The sequence below is a fragment of the Ruditapes philippinarum genome, unplaced genomic scaffold (assembly GCF_026571515.1).
Source record: "Ruditapes philippinarum isolate M1 unplaced genomic scaffold, ASM2657151v2 ctg5592_1_1_1_1, whole genome shotgun sequence".
NCBI lineage: Eukaryota > Metazoa > Mollusca > Bivalvia > Venerida > Veneridae > Ruditapes > Ruditapes philippinarum.
Genome location: NW_026858400.1, coordinates 37,207 through 55,860, shown reverse-complemented (window position 1 = coordinate 55,860; position 18,654 = coordinate 37,207). Strand labels below are relative to the sequence as shown.

Genomic DNA, 18,654 nt, shown 5'->3' with positions numbered 1-18,654 from the left:
TACTTCGTTTCTAATAGATTATTTTACCAACTGTATCGCCAGTGTTATTTCACTTTATGCTTTTTTTGTCCGTTTACTTTCTTTATCGTCCGCTAGTGTCCTATATACAGTATGCAGTAAGAATAGTTTTAGATGAAGACGTAAAAAGTCTAACTACTCTTACCTTTTATTACAATATCTATACGAATAAAGTTATTTTTGAAGGATAATGGAGTAACAAACATGAATTATCATATAAAATATAAATGTATCTATAATAAAACGTAATAAAAGTGACATAAAATTCAATCTTTTTTTTAATTCATTCAAAGCACTATTAACTAAATGTATCAGATTTCCATTATCACGGATTTTAATTGTAAATTTAAACACGTGCCATTATATCCAATTATTATCAAGCTACCATCGCCAAATTAACCATCTGCTATTTATATCGTCCGTGTTTCGCTCTTTCTCTATAATTATTGTGAGCGTTTAGACTGTGCCATTGTATACACTCAAGTGTTGGGATATTTTGTTCCTGAAGTGTTAATATATAGCCAATTCGTTATATAGACTGGATCTAGTAATGGATGTGTTGAATACTAGTTTAACATTTTTTCTGATAGTTTTCGGCACAGTGGCTGATACAGTACTAGCAAGTGAGTAGATATCTAAGTTTCTAAAAATATTGTAAACTTGTTTTCTTTGACGATGATAAAGAAGAACATTCTATTATTAGATTTTTCACATCAGCTGATTGGGTCTGTTTTCCTAGATTATATTTGTAGTGAGAAAATAGTGAGAAAATAAATAAATAATTGCAATCGAAATACATTGGTACTTGTCACGATATCACAGCTTTAACTACATTCAATTAAAGCCGTGACGATATGTGGAAGATTGTAGGTCAAAGCCTATTAACGCACACTAGTATAAATTGGAAAACCAAAAAAAAATCTAAATATAGATTTGTTTTATCTAGTGTATTCGAACAATATTTTAGCGTAAATATTCATGAAAAGTTACGTATTTCAATCAATCAAAGGTGCTTGTCGCAATGATTTGATATGAAATAGGATTAATCTTGTTGCATGCATACTATTTGGTTTAATCATATTTTATTGCTAATATATACATGTAAATATACAGAGAAACAAATTGATTTCGAAATAACAAATAGCAAAAGGGTTGGGCCCAAGTTCTTACAACATTAGCGATCGGCCCTCCCCCTGAAAAAAATATATTAATCAACATTGATGGCATTTATTACATGCTTTTCGGTGGTATATAGAAATATATCAGTGATATAAAACTGGTAATTTCACTGTTTGAAACAGTGAAATTACAACTTTGATAATTTCACTGTTTTAAATTTAAGCCCCTTACGTTGTTTCAGTGAAATACCAGCGTGCACAGAACTGGGTACCAACTTAATGACGTGACGCCGTAAATGACGTCACGTTGTATTATTATTTGGCGCGCTTTTCATTCAATATTAGGTTAAATGTCTTTTTAAAACGTTTCTTTGCATATAATAAAAAGAAAATTTGTTTAGTTTAGTGTAAGATCGAAATATATTTCACCTTGTGAACACCAAAAGTTCATATTTCACTCGTGGCTGCGCCACTCGTGAAATATACCTTTTGGTGCTCACTCGGTGAAATATATTCCGATCTTACACTGAACTAAACAAATATCCTCTATTTATAATATAATTATGAGAAAGTGTGACATGTATACATATAAAGTTAACAAAGAAAAAAATAAAGACAGATTAACTTAAAACAATGTAAGAAATAAGTAAGACAGAAAAAATGTATATTTATGTATTTATATAATTTAACGACAAGGTTAAGGATCCAGCATTTAGCGTTATTCGTCATTGGGAGTAAACGTCCATCATCAATGTGATTGTCAATTATTTGTGGTACCAGGTTATTAGGATTAATATAATAGGCCGATTTACAAAAATATCATTTGTTTCGAAAACGGTAGTTTTGATAAATTTTTGGACAGCCGCAAATATTTGTTCATTATTAACATCTAAAGAATTGCTACCCCGCAGTAATAGCTCAACATTAAGAGGATGAAAAATTCTGGTTTCTGCGAAGAGTATAAGTCTCTGAGGTTTAAATAATGGACAGCAAAATAGATAGTGCTCGGCATCCTCACAAAGGTTCCCACATATACAAGTCGGACTTTCTCTCAAATGATTTTTGAAAAGGTCAGCGTGTAAGTTGCTACAATTGTTCCTTAAACGAGCATGTAAAACTGACAAATATCTTATACCAAACAAAAAGTGTTTAGGTACTACGGGGGCTTTAAACTTTTCTTTCATTCTAGATTTAAAAATATTCAATAAATTAATTTCGCGAATTTCGGTGTCTAATGCATTCCATAATTCAGTAGCAGAAGGTATAAATGATTTGTTGTACGTTTCGGTGCGCCTAGCTATGGTTATGTAATTGTTGTTGTTTCTTAACGAGTAATTTGTTGTTTCTGAAACCAGCGATGGAAATATGTTTTCAAGGTATTGTGGAAGAAGACCATTTTTAGCTTTAAAAACAGTAACTAATTTTTGTATTTTACGCCTATCTGAGAGGGAAACCCACCCAACTTCTTTTATAAGCGAATTGATTGATACCGACCTGGTAAGACCTGTTACTATGCGTGCTGCATCATATTGTAGTTGTTCAAGTGATTGCTTTTCGTATACAGTACATCCGTCCCACACAACGGCGGCATATTCTAATATTAGACGCATATATGTATGAAATGTAAATTTTATTTAGAGTTGAGCGTTTCAGTTTAAATTGTAGTGCACGCATTGTACTCAAAACTTGCTCATGTTATTTAAAGTTATACCCAAATGTTTGTGATGATCTACAAAATCAAGAACATTATCATTAAAAAGGAGAGTAGGCTTGTCGGATGTTGTCAGAATAATCATGAAGTTTATATGTAGATATGTATTTTACAACGAGTTAATATTTCCCTACAGTGATATATTGTTGTAGATGAAACAACGAGTTAATATTTCTTTACAGTGATACATTGTTCCCTGCGGTCTGGAGACCGCAGGGTATTGGTACGCGTTTAACTTTTGAGGCATGGAGGAGCACGTGACCTGTTTTCGGTACATGGAGGAGCATGTGATCTGTAAACCGTACACGATTGGTTAATTGACCTTTTCGAAAACCTGGCTAAATACCGTTTGTCGGTACGTTACGGAATTACCTCTAGGGAATCAGTCAGAATTACACCTAATTAATTACGTGATATTTCTAATTTCCTATACTTATTTTACCGTTTAAGGTGGAAAAACTTGAATGATGTACTTGAAAATTATCATTGTTTCTTTATTAATATATGTAATACAGTAAATTGTTTATACTGAAAATCTACAAAATTAAAATATTCGTAGTGGCATCTGCCATAATAAATAGATATATTTTCTGCGTAAACTTGTGTGTTTACTTTATTTATTTATTTTCTTGCTTGGAATTATTCATAAAATGGTAGGCCTATTTAATCATTTTCTTAAACATAAATAATTGTATTATGTTCGACCTTCTCCGGTCATCAACGGTTACCAGTTTCCAAAGACCTTCTTCTATATTGATCGATTATTGTCAACTATATTCCTGATACAAACGTTTTTTCATTCCCCTCTCCCAAAAACAATGTTGAAAATAGTTAAATGAAATATCTTTATATCATTAAAAATGTTACCCGCAGGAAACCATTTTACTTGTTTTAAATAGAGTGTAAATATCATGTTTAAACCAGTCGCTGTATGTATACATGTTTAAAGGTCAGATCGTTTAAGCTAGCAAATATGCGCGTTTTGAGAGAGATTTTACTTCAGTTAGGAGAGACACGCTGATAGTGTGTAGCGGGTTATTTTTTGTATTGAGAAGAGAATTTTGTTGTTTTGAAGGGAGTTTTGTTGGTTTGTTGAAGTTGGTTGAATATAATTGTGGTGATCTTAATTGATCAGGGTTTATTGGTTGTAATTAGTTGTTTTGGTTGTTGAGTTATATCTGTTTGTGAAGATATAATTGGTTGACATTGGTTGAATGTTTGGTATTGTCAAGATTATATTAGTTGCTGCTTTGTTTTGAGGATATATGTAAATATTGGGTGCTTTAGTTTAAGTTGTTTTCTGATGCTGATTAGATTGTGTGAAGTTAATATTGTTGGATGAATGTTTGTGGTTATACTGTATCTTAGAGTTGTAAAAATATTAATTTCTGTGTTCTTCATTTTGTGGTGATTTTATTGTTTTGTTTGATCATAAGTTATTTAGAGCTTGGGCTCGCCAGGTGTCTAGTATTGTTTCGTATAAGAGACGTGTACGTGAAAAGATATTTCGTATAAGTGGCTGATAAATGACGTTTGTGTTGGGTGTAAATAATGATCAAAGTTCTTTGTTTTGGGTGTAAATAATGATCAGAGTTTGTTGTTTAAATGTATATATTGATTTGAGATAGAAAAGATAAAAATACCTAAAAAAATAGTGTTAACTAAACAATTACATGCTAGTTTTCCAACTGAGAATATTTCAATTTTATGTCAGGCGGTGCTGCCCAGCCTCCACATCTTGGAAATTGGTTCTAGTATTTATTACTAAATCTTTTCTTAGATTAAATAACATCAAGGCAGTCATTTCTCCTGACTATTTGGGGGCTCGTCCGGGATATTCTCTTTAAGTTTGGATATTTCCTGGCAAATTATTGTTTGTTAAACTTTGATAATTTTTTTGTTAAACCTGTCAATCTGTTGGTAAAATAAAGCAGTGTAAACGCTATTAGGCGAAAATCGATAAACCTGCAGGTAGTTTTATATACAAGTAAACTCTCTGTACAATAAAGTTTAAATAGAGGTTTATATGTAGAGAAGCGGTGACGGACTGTGTTTAAAGTTTATGTAAACTGAAGAATTTATTGCATTTTAGCAGGAGAGCACCCTTTGTTGAATACAGTTTATACGGTGGTGATAGATTTAAGTGGTTTTGGGGAAACATTTGTTGTGATTGTTTGAATCATTGTGTGAATAAGTTTATATCAATGATAAAGAAATAGCTTATAATTTATTGAAGTGAGACATCGGTAATTGATATGAAAAGTTTATAACCGGTGTCCAGTGGGTGATTATTCATAACACTGTATGTAATAGTTGAATAGATAGTTTTACCTGCTGGTGCTCAGTTGGTTGTTGTCATAAAGTTTACATAATTGTTAAACACTACAAGAAGATTAATATCGGTGCCCTGGTTGTTATTGTTATTACAAGTTCATTGCCGGTGCCCGGTAGGTGGCATTGTTATATAGAGATTAGATTTAGGTTAATACTTGTCGGTGCTACAGAGGTACACCATTTTGTTGAGTAATAAGTGTTTACTTTACGGGTTTCGTAGAAGTTGATTATTTTATTGAATTGTAATCCATTATTAAGCAATTATGGATTATGAGAAATGGGTATCATTGGGAGAGAGGCTTGGGTTGAAGGATGGGGATTAACGTGATTATGTTCAAAAGAAAGAATCAGAATATCTTGATAGAGAAGAGAGAAATATTAGACGTGAAGAAGATAAACGGCGATTTGAGGCCGAGCGTAAAGCAAAAGAAGCTGAACGTGAATTCGAACGTCTAGAAAAAGAAGCTGAACGTGAGGAAGAGAGGCGGCGTTTTGAGGCAGAGCGTCTTGAAAAAGAAGCCGAACGTGACAAAAAGAAACGTTTATTTCAAGCTGAAGTAGAGATGAAAATGAAAGAGCAAGAAATAGAATTAATGAAGTTAAAAATCGAGGCTGGGGATCGCCTTGATACCCCACCTAACACCGGTTTGAGGCCAAGATTGCCAAAATTTGAAGAGTCTAAAGATGACATTGATGCTTATAGTATGCCTTCTGGGCAAGCATCAGACTATCAAGAATTAAAAACAGCAGTTTTGAAAAGATACCAATTAACAGAAGACGGTTTCAGAAATAAATTTAGAGAGAGTAAGCCGGAACAAGGGGAGACTGTAAACCAATTTATGGCTCGCTTAGATAGGTACTTTAGTAGATGGACAGAAATGGCCGACGCTGCGGATACAGTAGATAAATTGAAAGATCTTATTATTAGAGAGCAATTTGTCAAAGTTTGTTCAACGGAGTTAGCTCTTTTTCTTTAGGAACGAAAGCCAAAGGATCGTAGAGATATCATCTCTTTGGCTGAACAATACTTAGAAGCTCATGGCGGTACAATTACAAATAGTAAAAGCTCAAAAGTTGCCAATTTTTCAAATAAATCACCAATACGCCTTAATCAAGGTAATCTATCGAAACCAATACAGAACTATCATAGGGAAAACAGAAAAGTAACATGCTTCATATGTAATAGAGAGGGTCATGTGGCAAGAGATTGACGAGATCGGACTAAGAAAAGATGGGGCTGCTGCATTGTCATATGGAGAACAAAATAGAAATTACTTTAAAACAAATCGGGATTCTTCACCAAGGAACTGGCGTAGTAGGCCTGGAGAAAATAGACGTGATGGTAGATCAGATGATAAGAAAATATCGGGGTTATGTATGTCAATTTCTCCAACAAGTTCTTACGATGGCTGTATTGAAGAGGGGAAACTTAAATTAGCCAATGGTAATTCCGTGCCTGTCATTACAAGTAGCTGTACAATTGAATCATTAGAAGGTGAACGTCAACTGGATCTGAAACTAGGATATGTTGGTAATCAAGAGGTGAAAGTTCTTAGAGACACTGGTTGCGAGTTAGCAGTAGTTAGAAAGAAGTTAGTGGAAGAAGATCAAATGCTGAATAAAAATTGTGTCATGATAGCAATAGAAGGTCGGGCCAGGTTGGTACCTATGGCAAAATAGACATTGATACACCTTATTATAAGGGTAAAATAGAAGCTATGGTTTTAGAGTCAGCAATTTGTGACTTAGTTTTGGGCAATATTCAGGGTGTACTTGATAAGCCAAATGAGAAGTGGGTTAGCCGAGAAGTAACAAATATAGCCGCTGTTGTTACTAGAGCACAGGCAGAAAAAGAGAAGAAAGCAATGAAACCTCTTAAAGTTCCGAAGGTCGAAGATAACGAAATTACGGTAGATGTTCTGAAGAAAGAACAATCAAATGACAATACGTTACAGCGTTTGTGGCAGTATGCTAGGGAAAATAAGATCATGAAAACAAAAAGTGGTAACAAATTTAGATATGAAGTAGAAAAAGATGTGTTGTATAGAATATTTGAGACGGTGAAAGGTGATTTGAAGTCTGAAACAAGACAAATAGTTGTTCCTAGTAAATATCACAAAAGAGTTATGTCATTAGCTCACGAATCTATAGTGGGTGGTCATTTGTCTGTACGCAAGACTTTAGACAAGATACAGTCTAGTTTTCACTGGCCAGGTATTTCTAGTGATATAACTAGATTTTGTCGTTCCTGTGACATTTGTCAGAAGACGGTGCCCAGGGGTAGACTTCAGAAAGCTCCTTTAGGTGAAATGTCTATTATTGACACTCCGTTCCAAAGAATTGCGGTTGATTTGATAGAACCTATGACGCCTGTATCGGAAAAAGGAAATAGGTACATATTAACTGTAGTTGATTATGCTACACGTTATCCAGAAGCTGTTGCTTTACCAAGAATCGAGACTGAAAATATAGCTGAAGCATTGTTAGATATTTTTGCAAGAGTAGGTTTCCCATCGGAAATACTTAGTGATAGGGGTAGTCAGTTCACGTCACAACTTATGGAAGAAGTTTGTAGACTTGTATCACTGAAACAGTTGTTTACTACCCCTTACAATCCAAAATGTAATGGTCTTTGTGAGAGAATGAATGGTATTTTAAAAAGCATGTTGAAGAAAATGTGCCAAGAACGACCTAAGGATTGGGATAGATATTTGTCTGCGGTTCTCTTTGCATACAGAGAAGTCCCTCAGTCAAGTACAGGGTTCTCACCATTTGAGCTACTATATGGCAGAACTGTTAGAGGTCCCATGCAAGCACTAAAAGAATTATGGACAGAGACAGAAGTACCAGAAACACGTAATACGTATGAGTACGTCCTAGATTTGAGAAAAATAGATTAGAACAAACATGCAAGATTGCTAGAGAGAATCTCAGCAACTCACAAGAAGAGTATAAACATCATTATGATAAGAAAACACGACAAAGAAGTCTTAAGAAAGGAGACAAAATTTTATTGCTCCTGCCGTCAACACACAATAAACTGATGTTACAATGGAAAGGTCTATTTGTTGTAAGTGAAGCAGTTAACAAGTTTGACTACAAAGTTAAAGTAGGTGATAGAATTGGGATGTACCACATTAATCTTCTGAAGAAATATGAAGAACAAGAAGATAGAATTTGTGCGAGTGTAGCTGTAATAGAAGCCGAAAATAAAGATGATACTGGGGCTGTTGATGATGAAAATCTTTTAGAACTAGTAGACACACAGGGTGAAGAGACGTACAGAGATGTTAATGTTAATGATCAATTAACACTTGAACAAAAATCAGAAGTAAATGCGTTGCTTCAAGAATTTGAGGATATTTTTACTGATATTCCCGGAACTACAGATCTTGAATCTCACAAGATTGAGTTGACTGACAAAACACCAATTCGTGTTAGACAATATACGGTACCATATGCAAAAAGGACAGCGGTAGAGGATGAAATTAAGAAAATGCTTGAATGTGGTATCATTGAACCAGCAAATTCTGATTATTCTGATAGTTGATGAAAAAAACATAACCTGGAGCCGTTTTATTGGGATTTAAACTTACAAGCCATTGTTTGGACCATTCATCGATAATTTCTAGATCGTGATTTAAAGTAGATTCTATGTAACGCATGTCATTGGATGAAACGGCCAATGAGCTGTCATCTGCGAAAAGACGTGTTATGCTTATCAAATTTTCGGCAAAATCATTAACATAGATGAGAAATAAAAGAGGCCCAAGGGCCGATCCCTGGCGTACGCCTGCAGAGATGTCAAGTGTTTCGGACAGTTCTGAACCTACAAAGACGGACTGTTTTCTTTCAGAGAGGTAGTCGATAGTCCAATTTAATAAATTACCATTAATACCATACTGTGTAAGTTTAAAAATAAGACCTTGATGCCATGCAGACTCTGTCAAAAGCTTTCGATATATCACAAAATATTATACATGTTGATTGTTTTTTGTCAAATGATTCACAAATTTGATGATAAATGTCAATAAGCTGATATACCGTAGAATGTCCGGGAATAAAACCAGACTGTAATGGATAGATTAAATTATTTGAGTGTAAATGATTGTATATATGTTTAAAAATTACCCTTTCCATAACTTTACCTTCACAGCTAATCAATGAGATAGGTCTATAATTTGATGGCGAGTTTTTGTTTTCTTTTTAGCTCACCTGAGCACGAAGTGCTCAAGGGTGAGCTTTTGTCATCACTCTGCGTCCGTCGTGCGTCGTGCGGCTGTGCGTCGTGCGTCCTTCAAAAAAAATGGCGTCAAACTTTTCAAACAACATCTCCTCCTAAACCACATGGCCAATTGCAACCAAACTTTACAGAAATGATCCTTAGGTAGACCCCATTCAAAGCTGTTCAAAAATTTAAATTCCATTAAAAACTCTGGTTGCCATGGCAACCAATAGGAAAAACTTAAAAAATCTTATTTTAAAAAAAACCCTAAGAGCTAGAGCTTAGATATTTGGCATGAAACATCTTCTAATGAGTGTCTACCAAGTTTGTTCAAATAAAAGCCCTAGGGTCAAAATTGGCCCCGCCCCAGGGGGTCATTGATTTTCCCTATATGCATATAGTAAAAACTTAAAAAATCTTCTTTTAAAGAACTCAAAGAGCTAGAGCTAAGATATTTAGCATGAAACATGTTCTAATGGGTGTCTACCAAGTTTGTTCAAATAAAAGCCCTGGGGTCAAAATTGGCCCCGCCCCAGGGGGTCATTGATTTTCCTTATATGTGTATAGCAAAAACTTAAAAATCTTCTTTGAAAAAACCCAAATAGCTAGAGTTTAGATATTAAGCATGAAACATCCTCTAGTGAGTGTCTACCAAGTTTGTTCAAATAGAAGCCCTGGGGTCAAAATTGGCCCCGCCCCAGGGGGTCTTTGATTTTCCCTATATGCATAAAGTAAAAACTTAAAAAATCTTCTTTTTAAGAACTCAAAGAGCTAGAGCTAAGATATTTAGCATGAAACATGTTCTAATGAATGTCTACAAATTTTGTTCAAATAAAAACCCTAGGGTCAAAATTGGCCCTGCCCCAAGGGGTCATTGATTTTCCCTATATGCATATAGTAAAAACTTAAAAAATCTTCTTTTAAAGAACTAAAAGAGCTAGAGCTAAGATATTTAGTATGAAACATGTTCTAATGGGTGTCTACAAAGTTTGTTCAAATAAAAGCCCTGGGGTCAAAATTGGCCCCGCCCCAGGGGGTCATTGATTTTCCCTATATGCATACAGTAAAAACTTAAAAAATCTTCTTTTACAGAACTCAAAGAGCCAGAGCTAAGATATTTAGCATAAAACATGTTCTAATAGGTGTCTACCAAGTTTGTTCAAATAAAAGCCCTGGTGTCAAAATTGGCCCCGCCCCGGGGGTCATTGATTTTCCTTATATGTGTATAGCAAAAACTTAAAAAATCTTCTTTGAAAAAACCCAAATAGCTGGAGTTTAGATATTAACCCATTACTTCATATACACGCCTTTTAACGCCTTTTTCACCCCCCCCTTTTTGTTGTCTCAAATGATGAAAAAATGCCTTATTTAGGCCCCAAACACTTGTTTTTGTTTGAGAAATGTTGTTAAAAAAAGTGACCTCTTTTTCGGCGCGGCCCCCAACCAAAAGATACATCAGGGGGTTGCCAGAAGGGGGATGTGCCCCCTTCTGTTTTGGGGGTTTGAAGGGGGGCGGAGTCCCCCTCATCGCCAAGAAAAATTTTGGACTTGTGAGAGGCTGTAAATGACCCCAGATTGATCATAAGGTAACGTGTAACCAAAGCTGAAAAGCATTTGACTCTATCTCAATCCATTGAGAAAGTGCAGCACTTTGAAATCAATTTTGATAGAAAAAATCAACGCAAAATAGTGATTTTTTGCAATTTTGAGATGTCCCCTCGTTGCCATGGTAACAGAAAATTTAAGCCTGAGCATGTTGTTGCAAGTGCAATGGTCCAGTCAACATTTGTGCCAAGTTTGATTAGTGTTGAAGCAGTTTTTATAGTATTATAGCAATTTGAACTTGTAACGGGAGACTTTTCAATGAAAACAGCCATTTTTTTCACAAAATGCTCATGAAGTAATGGGTTAATGAAAAAAATAAAAAAATCTACAAAACAACAATTTTTCTTCAAATTTATATGACAGACCATGTTTAAACATGAAAAAAACGCGATTTAGGGTAATTTCAAGTATTTTCATCATTTTCAGTTAACCCATTACTTCATATACACGCCTTTTAACGCCTTTTTCACCCCCCCCCCTTTTTGTTGTCTCAAATGATGAAAAAAATGCCTTATTTAGGCCCCCAAACACTTGTTTTTGTTTTGAGAAATGTTGTTAAAAAAGTGACCTCTTTTTCGGCGCGGCCCCCCAACCAAAAGATACATCAGGGGGTTGCCAGAAGGGGGATGTGCCCCCTTCTGTTTGGGGGTTTGAAGGGGGGCGGAGTCCCCCTCATCGCCAAGAAAAATTTTGGACTTGTGAGAGGCTGTAAATGACCCCAGATTGATCATAAGGTAACGTGTAACCAAAGCTGAAAAGCATTTGACTCTATCTCAATCCATTGAGAAAGTGCAGCACTTTGAAATCAATTTTGATAGAAAAAATCAACGCAAAATAGTGATTTTTGGCAATTTTGAGATGTCCCCTCGTTGCCATGGTAACAGAAAATTTAAGCCTGAGCATGTTGTTGCAAGTGCAATGGTCCAGTCAACATTTGTGCCAAGTTTGATTAGTGTTGAAGCAGTTTTTATAGTATTATAGCAATTTGAACTTGTAACGGGAGACTTTTCAATGAAAACAGCCATTTTTCACAAAATGCTCATGAAGTAATGGGTTAAGCATGAAACATCTTCTAGTGAGTGTCTATAAAGTTTGTTCAAATAAAAGCCCTGGGGTCAAAATTGGCCCCGCCCTGGGGGTCATTGATTTTCCTTATATGACAGTGTATAGCAAAAACTTAAAAATCTTCTTTGAAAAAACCCAGATAGCTAGAGTTTAGATATTAAGCATGAAACATCTTCTAGTAAGTGTCTACAAATTTTGTTAAAAAAAAGCCCTGGGGTCAAAACTGGCCCCGCCCCAGGGGTGTCATTGTTTTTAACTATATGTGTATAGTAAAAACTTAAAAAATCTTCTTTTAAAAAAACCAATGAGCTAGAGCTTAGATGTTTAGCATGAAACATCTTCTTATTGGTGTCTACCAAGTTTGTTTTAAATAAAAGCCCTTGGATTAAAATTGGCCATGACGGGGTGGGGGGGGGGTAGATCATTGTTTTTCATTACATGTGTGTAGTAAAAACTTAACATTGTGAAATATCTTCTAATGGGTGTCTTCCAAGTTTGTTCAAATAAACTGGCCCCGCTCCGGTGCCTTTATACAGGTGAGCGACCTTAGGGCCATCATGGCCCTCTTGTTTAAAAAGTGGCACCACTTTTGCAAATTTTCAAGTATTTGGATAAATACCTTCAGAGAGAGACCTATTAAACAATATAGTTAAAGGGTAACATATACTGTATCGAGTTTCTTTTAATAATTTATGACTTATTTGATCAGGCCCGACTGCTTTATTTACAGACAAAAGTGATCGTATGTCCAAAACTTCTTGAGTATTTACGCTAAAATCTTCTAAATTGTTATTTGATTTGTAAACAAATTCTGGAAGATTAGTAGCTGTTGAGTCAATTTTTGAAACCGAAGTAAAGTATTCATTTAAGCAGTTGGCCTTTTCGGAATCAGTTGTGAAATGTTTCTCATTATTATTTTCGTTAATGATAAGAGATGGTATTGAACTAAACGCAGTAGAGTTTTCTTTTATCAGTAATTTGACTGTTTTCCAATATTGCCTCGGATTATTATTACATGATTCCTCTAACGAGTATTCTAAATTGTTAAAAAAAGATTCTTTAGCGTGAGTTTTTAAGTTATTGACTTTATTACGGAGACGTTTAAAGACATTCCAGTCATTTAAAGAATTAGTTCTAATTGCTTTTTAGCTCACCTGAGCTTGCTCAGGGTGAGCTTTTAGGATCGGTGAATGTGAATGTGAATGTGATTAGGCGCATGCGCAGCAAAAGGGTGTACTTTTTACTTAGCTCGTCTTGAAAATTAATTTCCTACCAATCTAGAAACGCACCAAAGTAAATCTTGGTCTTAATCAGCGCAGCTTCCAAATCTTGATAAGTATTCTGAAGTTTTCAGCGCCCCTCTGAATCCTCCTCCACGTAAACGTAATTTTTCCCCGCAAGTAGGATCATTTGACAGAGGCGATACATACATCGACACCGGCCAACGGCGTGGGACCATTTACCGTAGGCGAAAATTAACCAGAACACCAGGATTTTGTAAACTTCCGGTACATGGAAACTCACATTTTACTCAAGTTTTACGAGAATAACTAATCTCTTCGCAATTTTTCGTCAATACCAGATCGTAAACAAGTAAGTGATACTTGGATTTCATACCAATAATGACTTCATTACGCATTTCTGACAATATCATTGTCTTTTTGGCAGTTTTCTCGATATTCAACTCGTTTGTTCATCTTGTACAGAGAGAAGAAATATACTTTGACCTTTCGGATAAAGCATCACTAGTACTACATATGCCTCCTTACTCCAGTACCAACCTGACTTTCTCCATCTCATGTATTGAATATGCAAATTGTACTGCTTGTGTGAAACACAGTCACCAATATAACAAGAAAGGATATTTGAGATACTTGGCATTTATTTTGATATTAAGATCATCTGATACCCAGCTCAATCCAGGGCCACCTTCATATGAACACATCTGCGGATGTTTCAAAATTCTAAATTTTACCAGTTCATGTTAAATGTTGAATTCTGCTAAAGCCGGTGCTAGGGGGCGTGGACGGTAACTTGCACTTTCCAGTACCGTCCATGAACAGGCTCAATCAAACCGAGCCTGCAACATTTTCAATTTTGCCGTGTTGGGCTTTCTTTAGGGATTCTGTATTTATCTATTTCATCCCCAAGACACATCGATGACTTCCCATGCGGTGTCTGCAAGGACCAATGTGACTGGAATCAAAACTCCATACGATGTGACGACTGTGAGACATGGTTCCACACCACCTGCATTGGATTAAATGATGAGGTATTTCTCCCATATACTAAATCTGATAGCCTGCCATTCACATGCTTCTCATGTGGGGTACCTGTTTTCTCAACAAGTCTATTTGAGTCAATATCTATAGACACTATACCATCAGACCATCTCGCCAGCTTAAATTCGATAAACAGTAGTGATATCTCGCACCCAGATAGCATCTCCTCATGTAACATATCTGACTTATCAGGTATTAGTGGTTCAACATCAAGCTCAAAAAGTGCTCAAGCACCAATACCATCATGCTCAAGTCCTAAAGCCAGAAATAAGCAAAAGCTTCGTACCAACAACATCCGTCTAGCCAGTCTGAACATACAGAGCATAACCAGTTCAAAGAAAAGGGCCAGCTTCTGGAACCTTCTTGATTCGATAAACTGTGATATCCTTTGCGGATGCGAAACATGGCTCAAGCCTGACATCCATGATGCCGAAATTCTTCCCCCAAATAGTAATTTTAACATCCATCGTAAAGACAGACGTGATGGGTATGGAGGTAGCATAATCCTGATCAAAAATACCATAAAACATGAAAGAATTGAAGTAGACTCCAAATGTGACATTGTCTTTGTTAAGATAGAATGTGCTAACAATGAATCTTTTATTATAGGGCCAGCATATAGACCAACAAACAACGATGAATCTTATGCCCACAACCTTTTCGACACCATATCAAAAGTTTGTAAAATGTACAAAAAATCTGCTATTTGGATCACTGGAGACTTCAACCTGCCAGATATAAATTGGACCAATAACACCATACAAGGTCATCAATACAAAAAGTCAATCAATGAAGCCTTTCTGCATATGGAACCGGACCTTGGCTTAACCCAGATGATAGATTTCCACACCAGGGGCAACAACATCCTTGACTTGTTCTTCTCAAACCGACCAGATCTTGTCAACCAATGCTCCCCCATGCCCGGCATCAGCGACCACCATGCAGTCTTTATCGACACGAACATGTGTGCCCCCCGCCTGAAACCACCTAAACACACTCTACTCATGTGGGGTAAGGCCAACATTGATAATATGAAAAAGAAATGCAGCAATCTCTCTGACACCATCCTCAACCTAACTGACACAAACATTGAAGATTGCTGGACACTTTTTAAGCACGGATGCACACTTATAGTTGCAGAGGAGGTGCCAGCAAGACAGACATCACAAAGATACAACCAACCCTGGGTTACCAGAGACATCAGACGTATCACACGGCAGAAGAAACGCTGGTTCAAGCGTGCAAGGCGATCTAACACCCAACATGACTGGGACAGATACATAACTATCAAGCGCCAAGCCCAGCTGACATGTAGGCGTGCACATGACCACCATGTTGCCTCAATGCTGAGTGAGGACCATGAAAACCCCAAAGTCTTCTGGCAGTATATCAAATCAAGGAAAAAAGAAAACTTTGGAGTAGCACCTTTGAAGAAAGACGGGATAACCTTCAGTGGAAGTAAACAGAAAGCTGACATACTTAATGATCAGTTCACCTCTGTCTTCACTAAGGAAGATGACTCAGACCCGCCACAACTTCCAAAACGCCATATCTCAGATATGAGCCACATTACTGTGACAGAGAAGGGTGTCCTCAAGCTTCTCCTTGGACTTAAACCACACAAAGCTGCAGGCCCAGATAAAGTTCCCACCAGACTCCTCAAACTCTGTGCCAAGGAACTTGCCCCAGGCATGACCAGAATCTACCAGCTTTCTCTAGACAGTGGTACACTCCCAGCTGACTGGAAAACAGCTGATGTCTCCCCAATCTTCAAGAAAGGAAACAGATCTACACCATCCAACTACAGACCTATCTCTCTCACTTCAATCTCCTGTAAGATCCTGGAACATATCATCTTTAGCAACATCATGGCTCATTTCGACAACAACAACATACTGTCTGACTCCCAGCATGGCTTCCGACGCCGTCGCTCCTGTGAATCACAGCTACTCACCACTGTGAACAACCTTGTCAAAGGACTTGACAAAAATGAACAAATAGATGCTATCCTGCTCGATTTCAGCAAAGCATTCGACAAGGTCTCACACACACGACTGCTGATGAAACTAGACAATTATGGGGTCAGAGGCAACACATTAAAATGGGTCCAAGGATTCCTCTTTGGCAGAACGCAGCGCGTGGTCCTGGAAGGCTCACACTCCCACACATCCCCTGTCACATCCGGAGTGCCCCAGGGAAGCGTCTTAGGTCCTCTGCTCTTCCTTGCTTTCATCAACGACCTACCCTCTAGGGTAAAGTCGAGGACTGGCATGTTTGCTGATGACTGTCTCCTCGATAGGACGATCAAGAGCCAGGAAGATGCCCGTGCCCTACAAGACGACCTTGACAGTCTCCAAGTCTGGGAGAAGGAATGGCAAATGGAGTTCAATGCTGCCAAATGTGAGGTCATCCGAATTACCACCAAGAGGAACCCCATTATCTTCCCATACACAATACACCAGACAACCCTCAACGTAACCAACCAGGCCAAGTATCTTGGAGTCACCATCACACCAGACCTATCTTGGAAATGCCACATCGACAATATAACGAAAAAAGCCAACTCAACCCTAGCTTTCCTGCGCCGAAACATCCGGTCAAGCCCACTAGATGCCAAAGCCAAAGCCTACAACACCTACGTACGGCCAAGCGTTGAGTATGCCTCCTCTGTATGGTCACCTTCTGCTGACAGCCACATCAACCAACTAGAGATGGTACAAAGAAGAGCAGCACGGTTTGTCAAGAATGACTACTCACGCCAGAGCAGTGTCACAGAGATGGTAAATTCACTACACTGGACCACTCTACAGAAGAGAAGAGACATGGCAAGAGTCACCATGCTCTACAAGATCAAGCATGACCTTGTAGACGTCACACCAGATCCCCCACTACGTAATGCAAGAACATCAAGAGGCAACCAACAACAACTCAGCCAGCTCACTTGTAAGAAATCTGTGTACCAGAACAGCTTCTTTCCGGCCACCATCATCCTCTGGAATCGCCTACCCATACAAGTTGTTGAGAAACCAACCTTGGAGGGGTTCAAGTCGGCGCTGACAAAACACACAACCACCAACTAGACACATTGCCAGTTTTTACCAGATTTTAAAAAGATGTAAATAGACAATTTTTAACTGTAAAGAGGAAACAAATTGCTGCGCATGTACATAGTTTTAATTTCATCGCGATTATGCTCTATGAAGAGTGAGGCGATTACTGAAGATGATGAATGTCCGTCGTCCGTCCACAATTGCTTGTGAACACTCTAGCGGTCGCATTTTTGCCTCAATCATCATCAAACTTGGTCAGGATGCTTATCTAGTTGAAAGCTCGATTGAGTTTGAACATGGCTCACCTCGGAAGAAAAACTAGGTCACAAGAGCTAAAAATAGAAAAACCTTGTGAACACTCTAGAGGTCACATTTTTGACCCAATCATCATCAAACTTGGTCAGTATGTTTGTCTAAGTGATAGCTCGGATGAGTTCGAACATGGGTCATCTCGGATGAAAAAGTAGGTCACAGGACCTATAAATAGAAAAACCTTGTGAACACTCTAGTGGTCACACTTTTGAACCCATCATCATCAAACTCGGTCAGAATTCTTGTCTAGTCAATTGCTTGGATGAGTTCGAACATGGGTCATCTCTGATGAAAAACTAGGTCAAAGGAGCTAAAAATAGAAAAATCTTGTTAACACTCTAGTGGTCACATTTTTGACCCAATCATCATCAAACTTTGTCAGGATGCTTGTTTAGATAATATCTCGGATGAGTTCGAATATGGGTCATCTCTGATGAAAAACTAGGTCACCGGAGCTATAAATAGAAAAACCTTGTTAACACTCTAGCGGTCACATTTTTGCATCAATCATCACCAAACTTTGTCAGGATGCTTATCTAGTTGATAGCTCGGATGAGTTCGAACATGGGTCATCTCGGATGAAAAAGTAGGTGACCGGAGCTAAAAATAGAAAAACCTTGTTAACACTCTAGCGGTCACATTTATGCATCAATCATCATCAAACTTGGTCAAGATGCTTGTCTAGGTGATAGCTCGGATGAGTTCGAACATGGGTCATCTCGGATGAAAAAGTAGGTCACCGGAGCTAAAAATAGAAAAACCTTGTTAACACTCTAGCGGTCACATTTTTGCATCAGTCATCATCAAACTTGGTTAAGATGTTTGTCTAGGTGATAGCTCGGATGAGTTTGAACATGGGTCATCTCGGATGAAAAAGTAGGTCACCGGAGCTAAAAATAGAAAAACCTTGTTAACACTCTAGCGGTCACATTTT

General features: G+C 37.3%; 1 protein-coding gene across 1 annotated transcript in view; it reads left to right on the top strand.

Annotated features, from left to right (window-relative positions):
* The first annotated feature begins 553 nt into the window (after positions 1 to 553).
* Positions 554 to 18,654, top strand: part of LOC132753077 (uncharacterized) — a 30,638-nt gene continuing 12,537 nt past the window's right edge. The window contains exon 1 of the mRNA XM_060743487.1: positions 554 to 641. Coding sequence (XP_060599470.1) covers positions 569 to 641 — 73 coding nt within the window. The 5' untranslated portion in view covers positions 554 to 568. The remainder of the gene's footprint in view (positions 642 to 18,654) is intronic.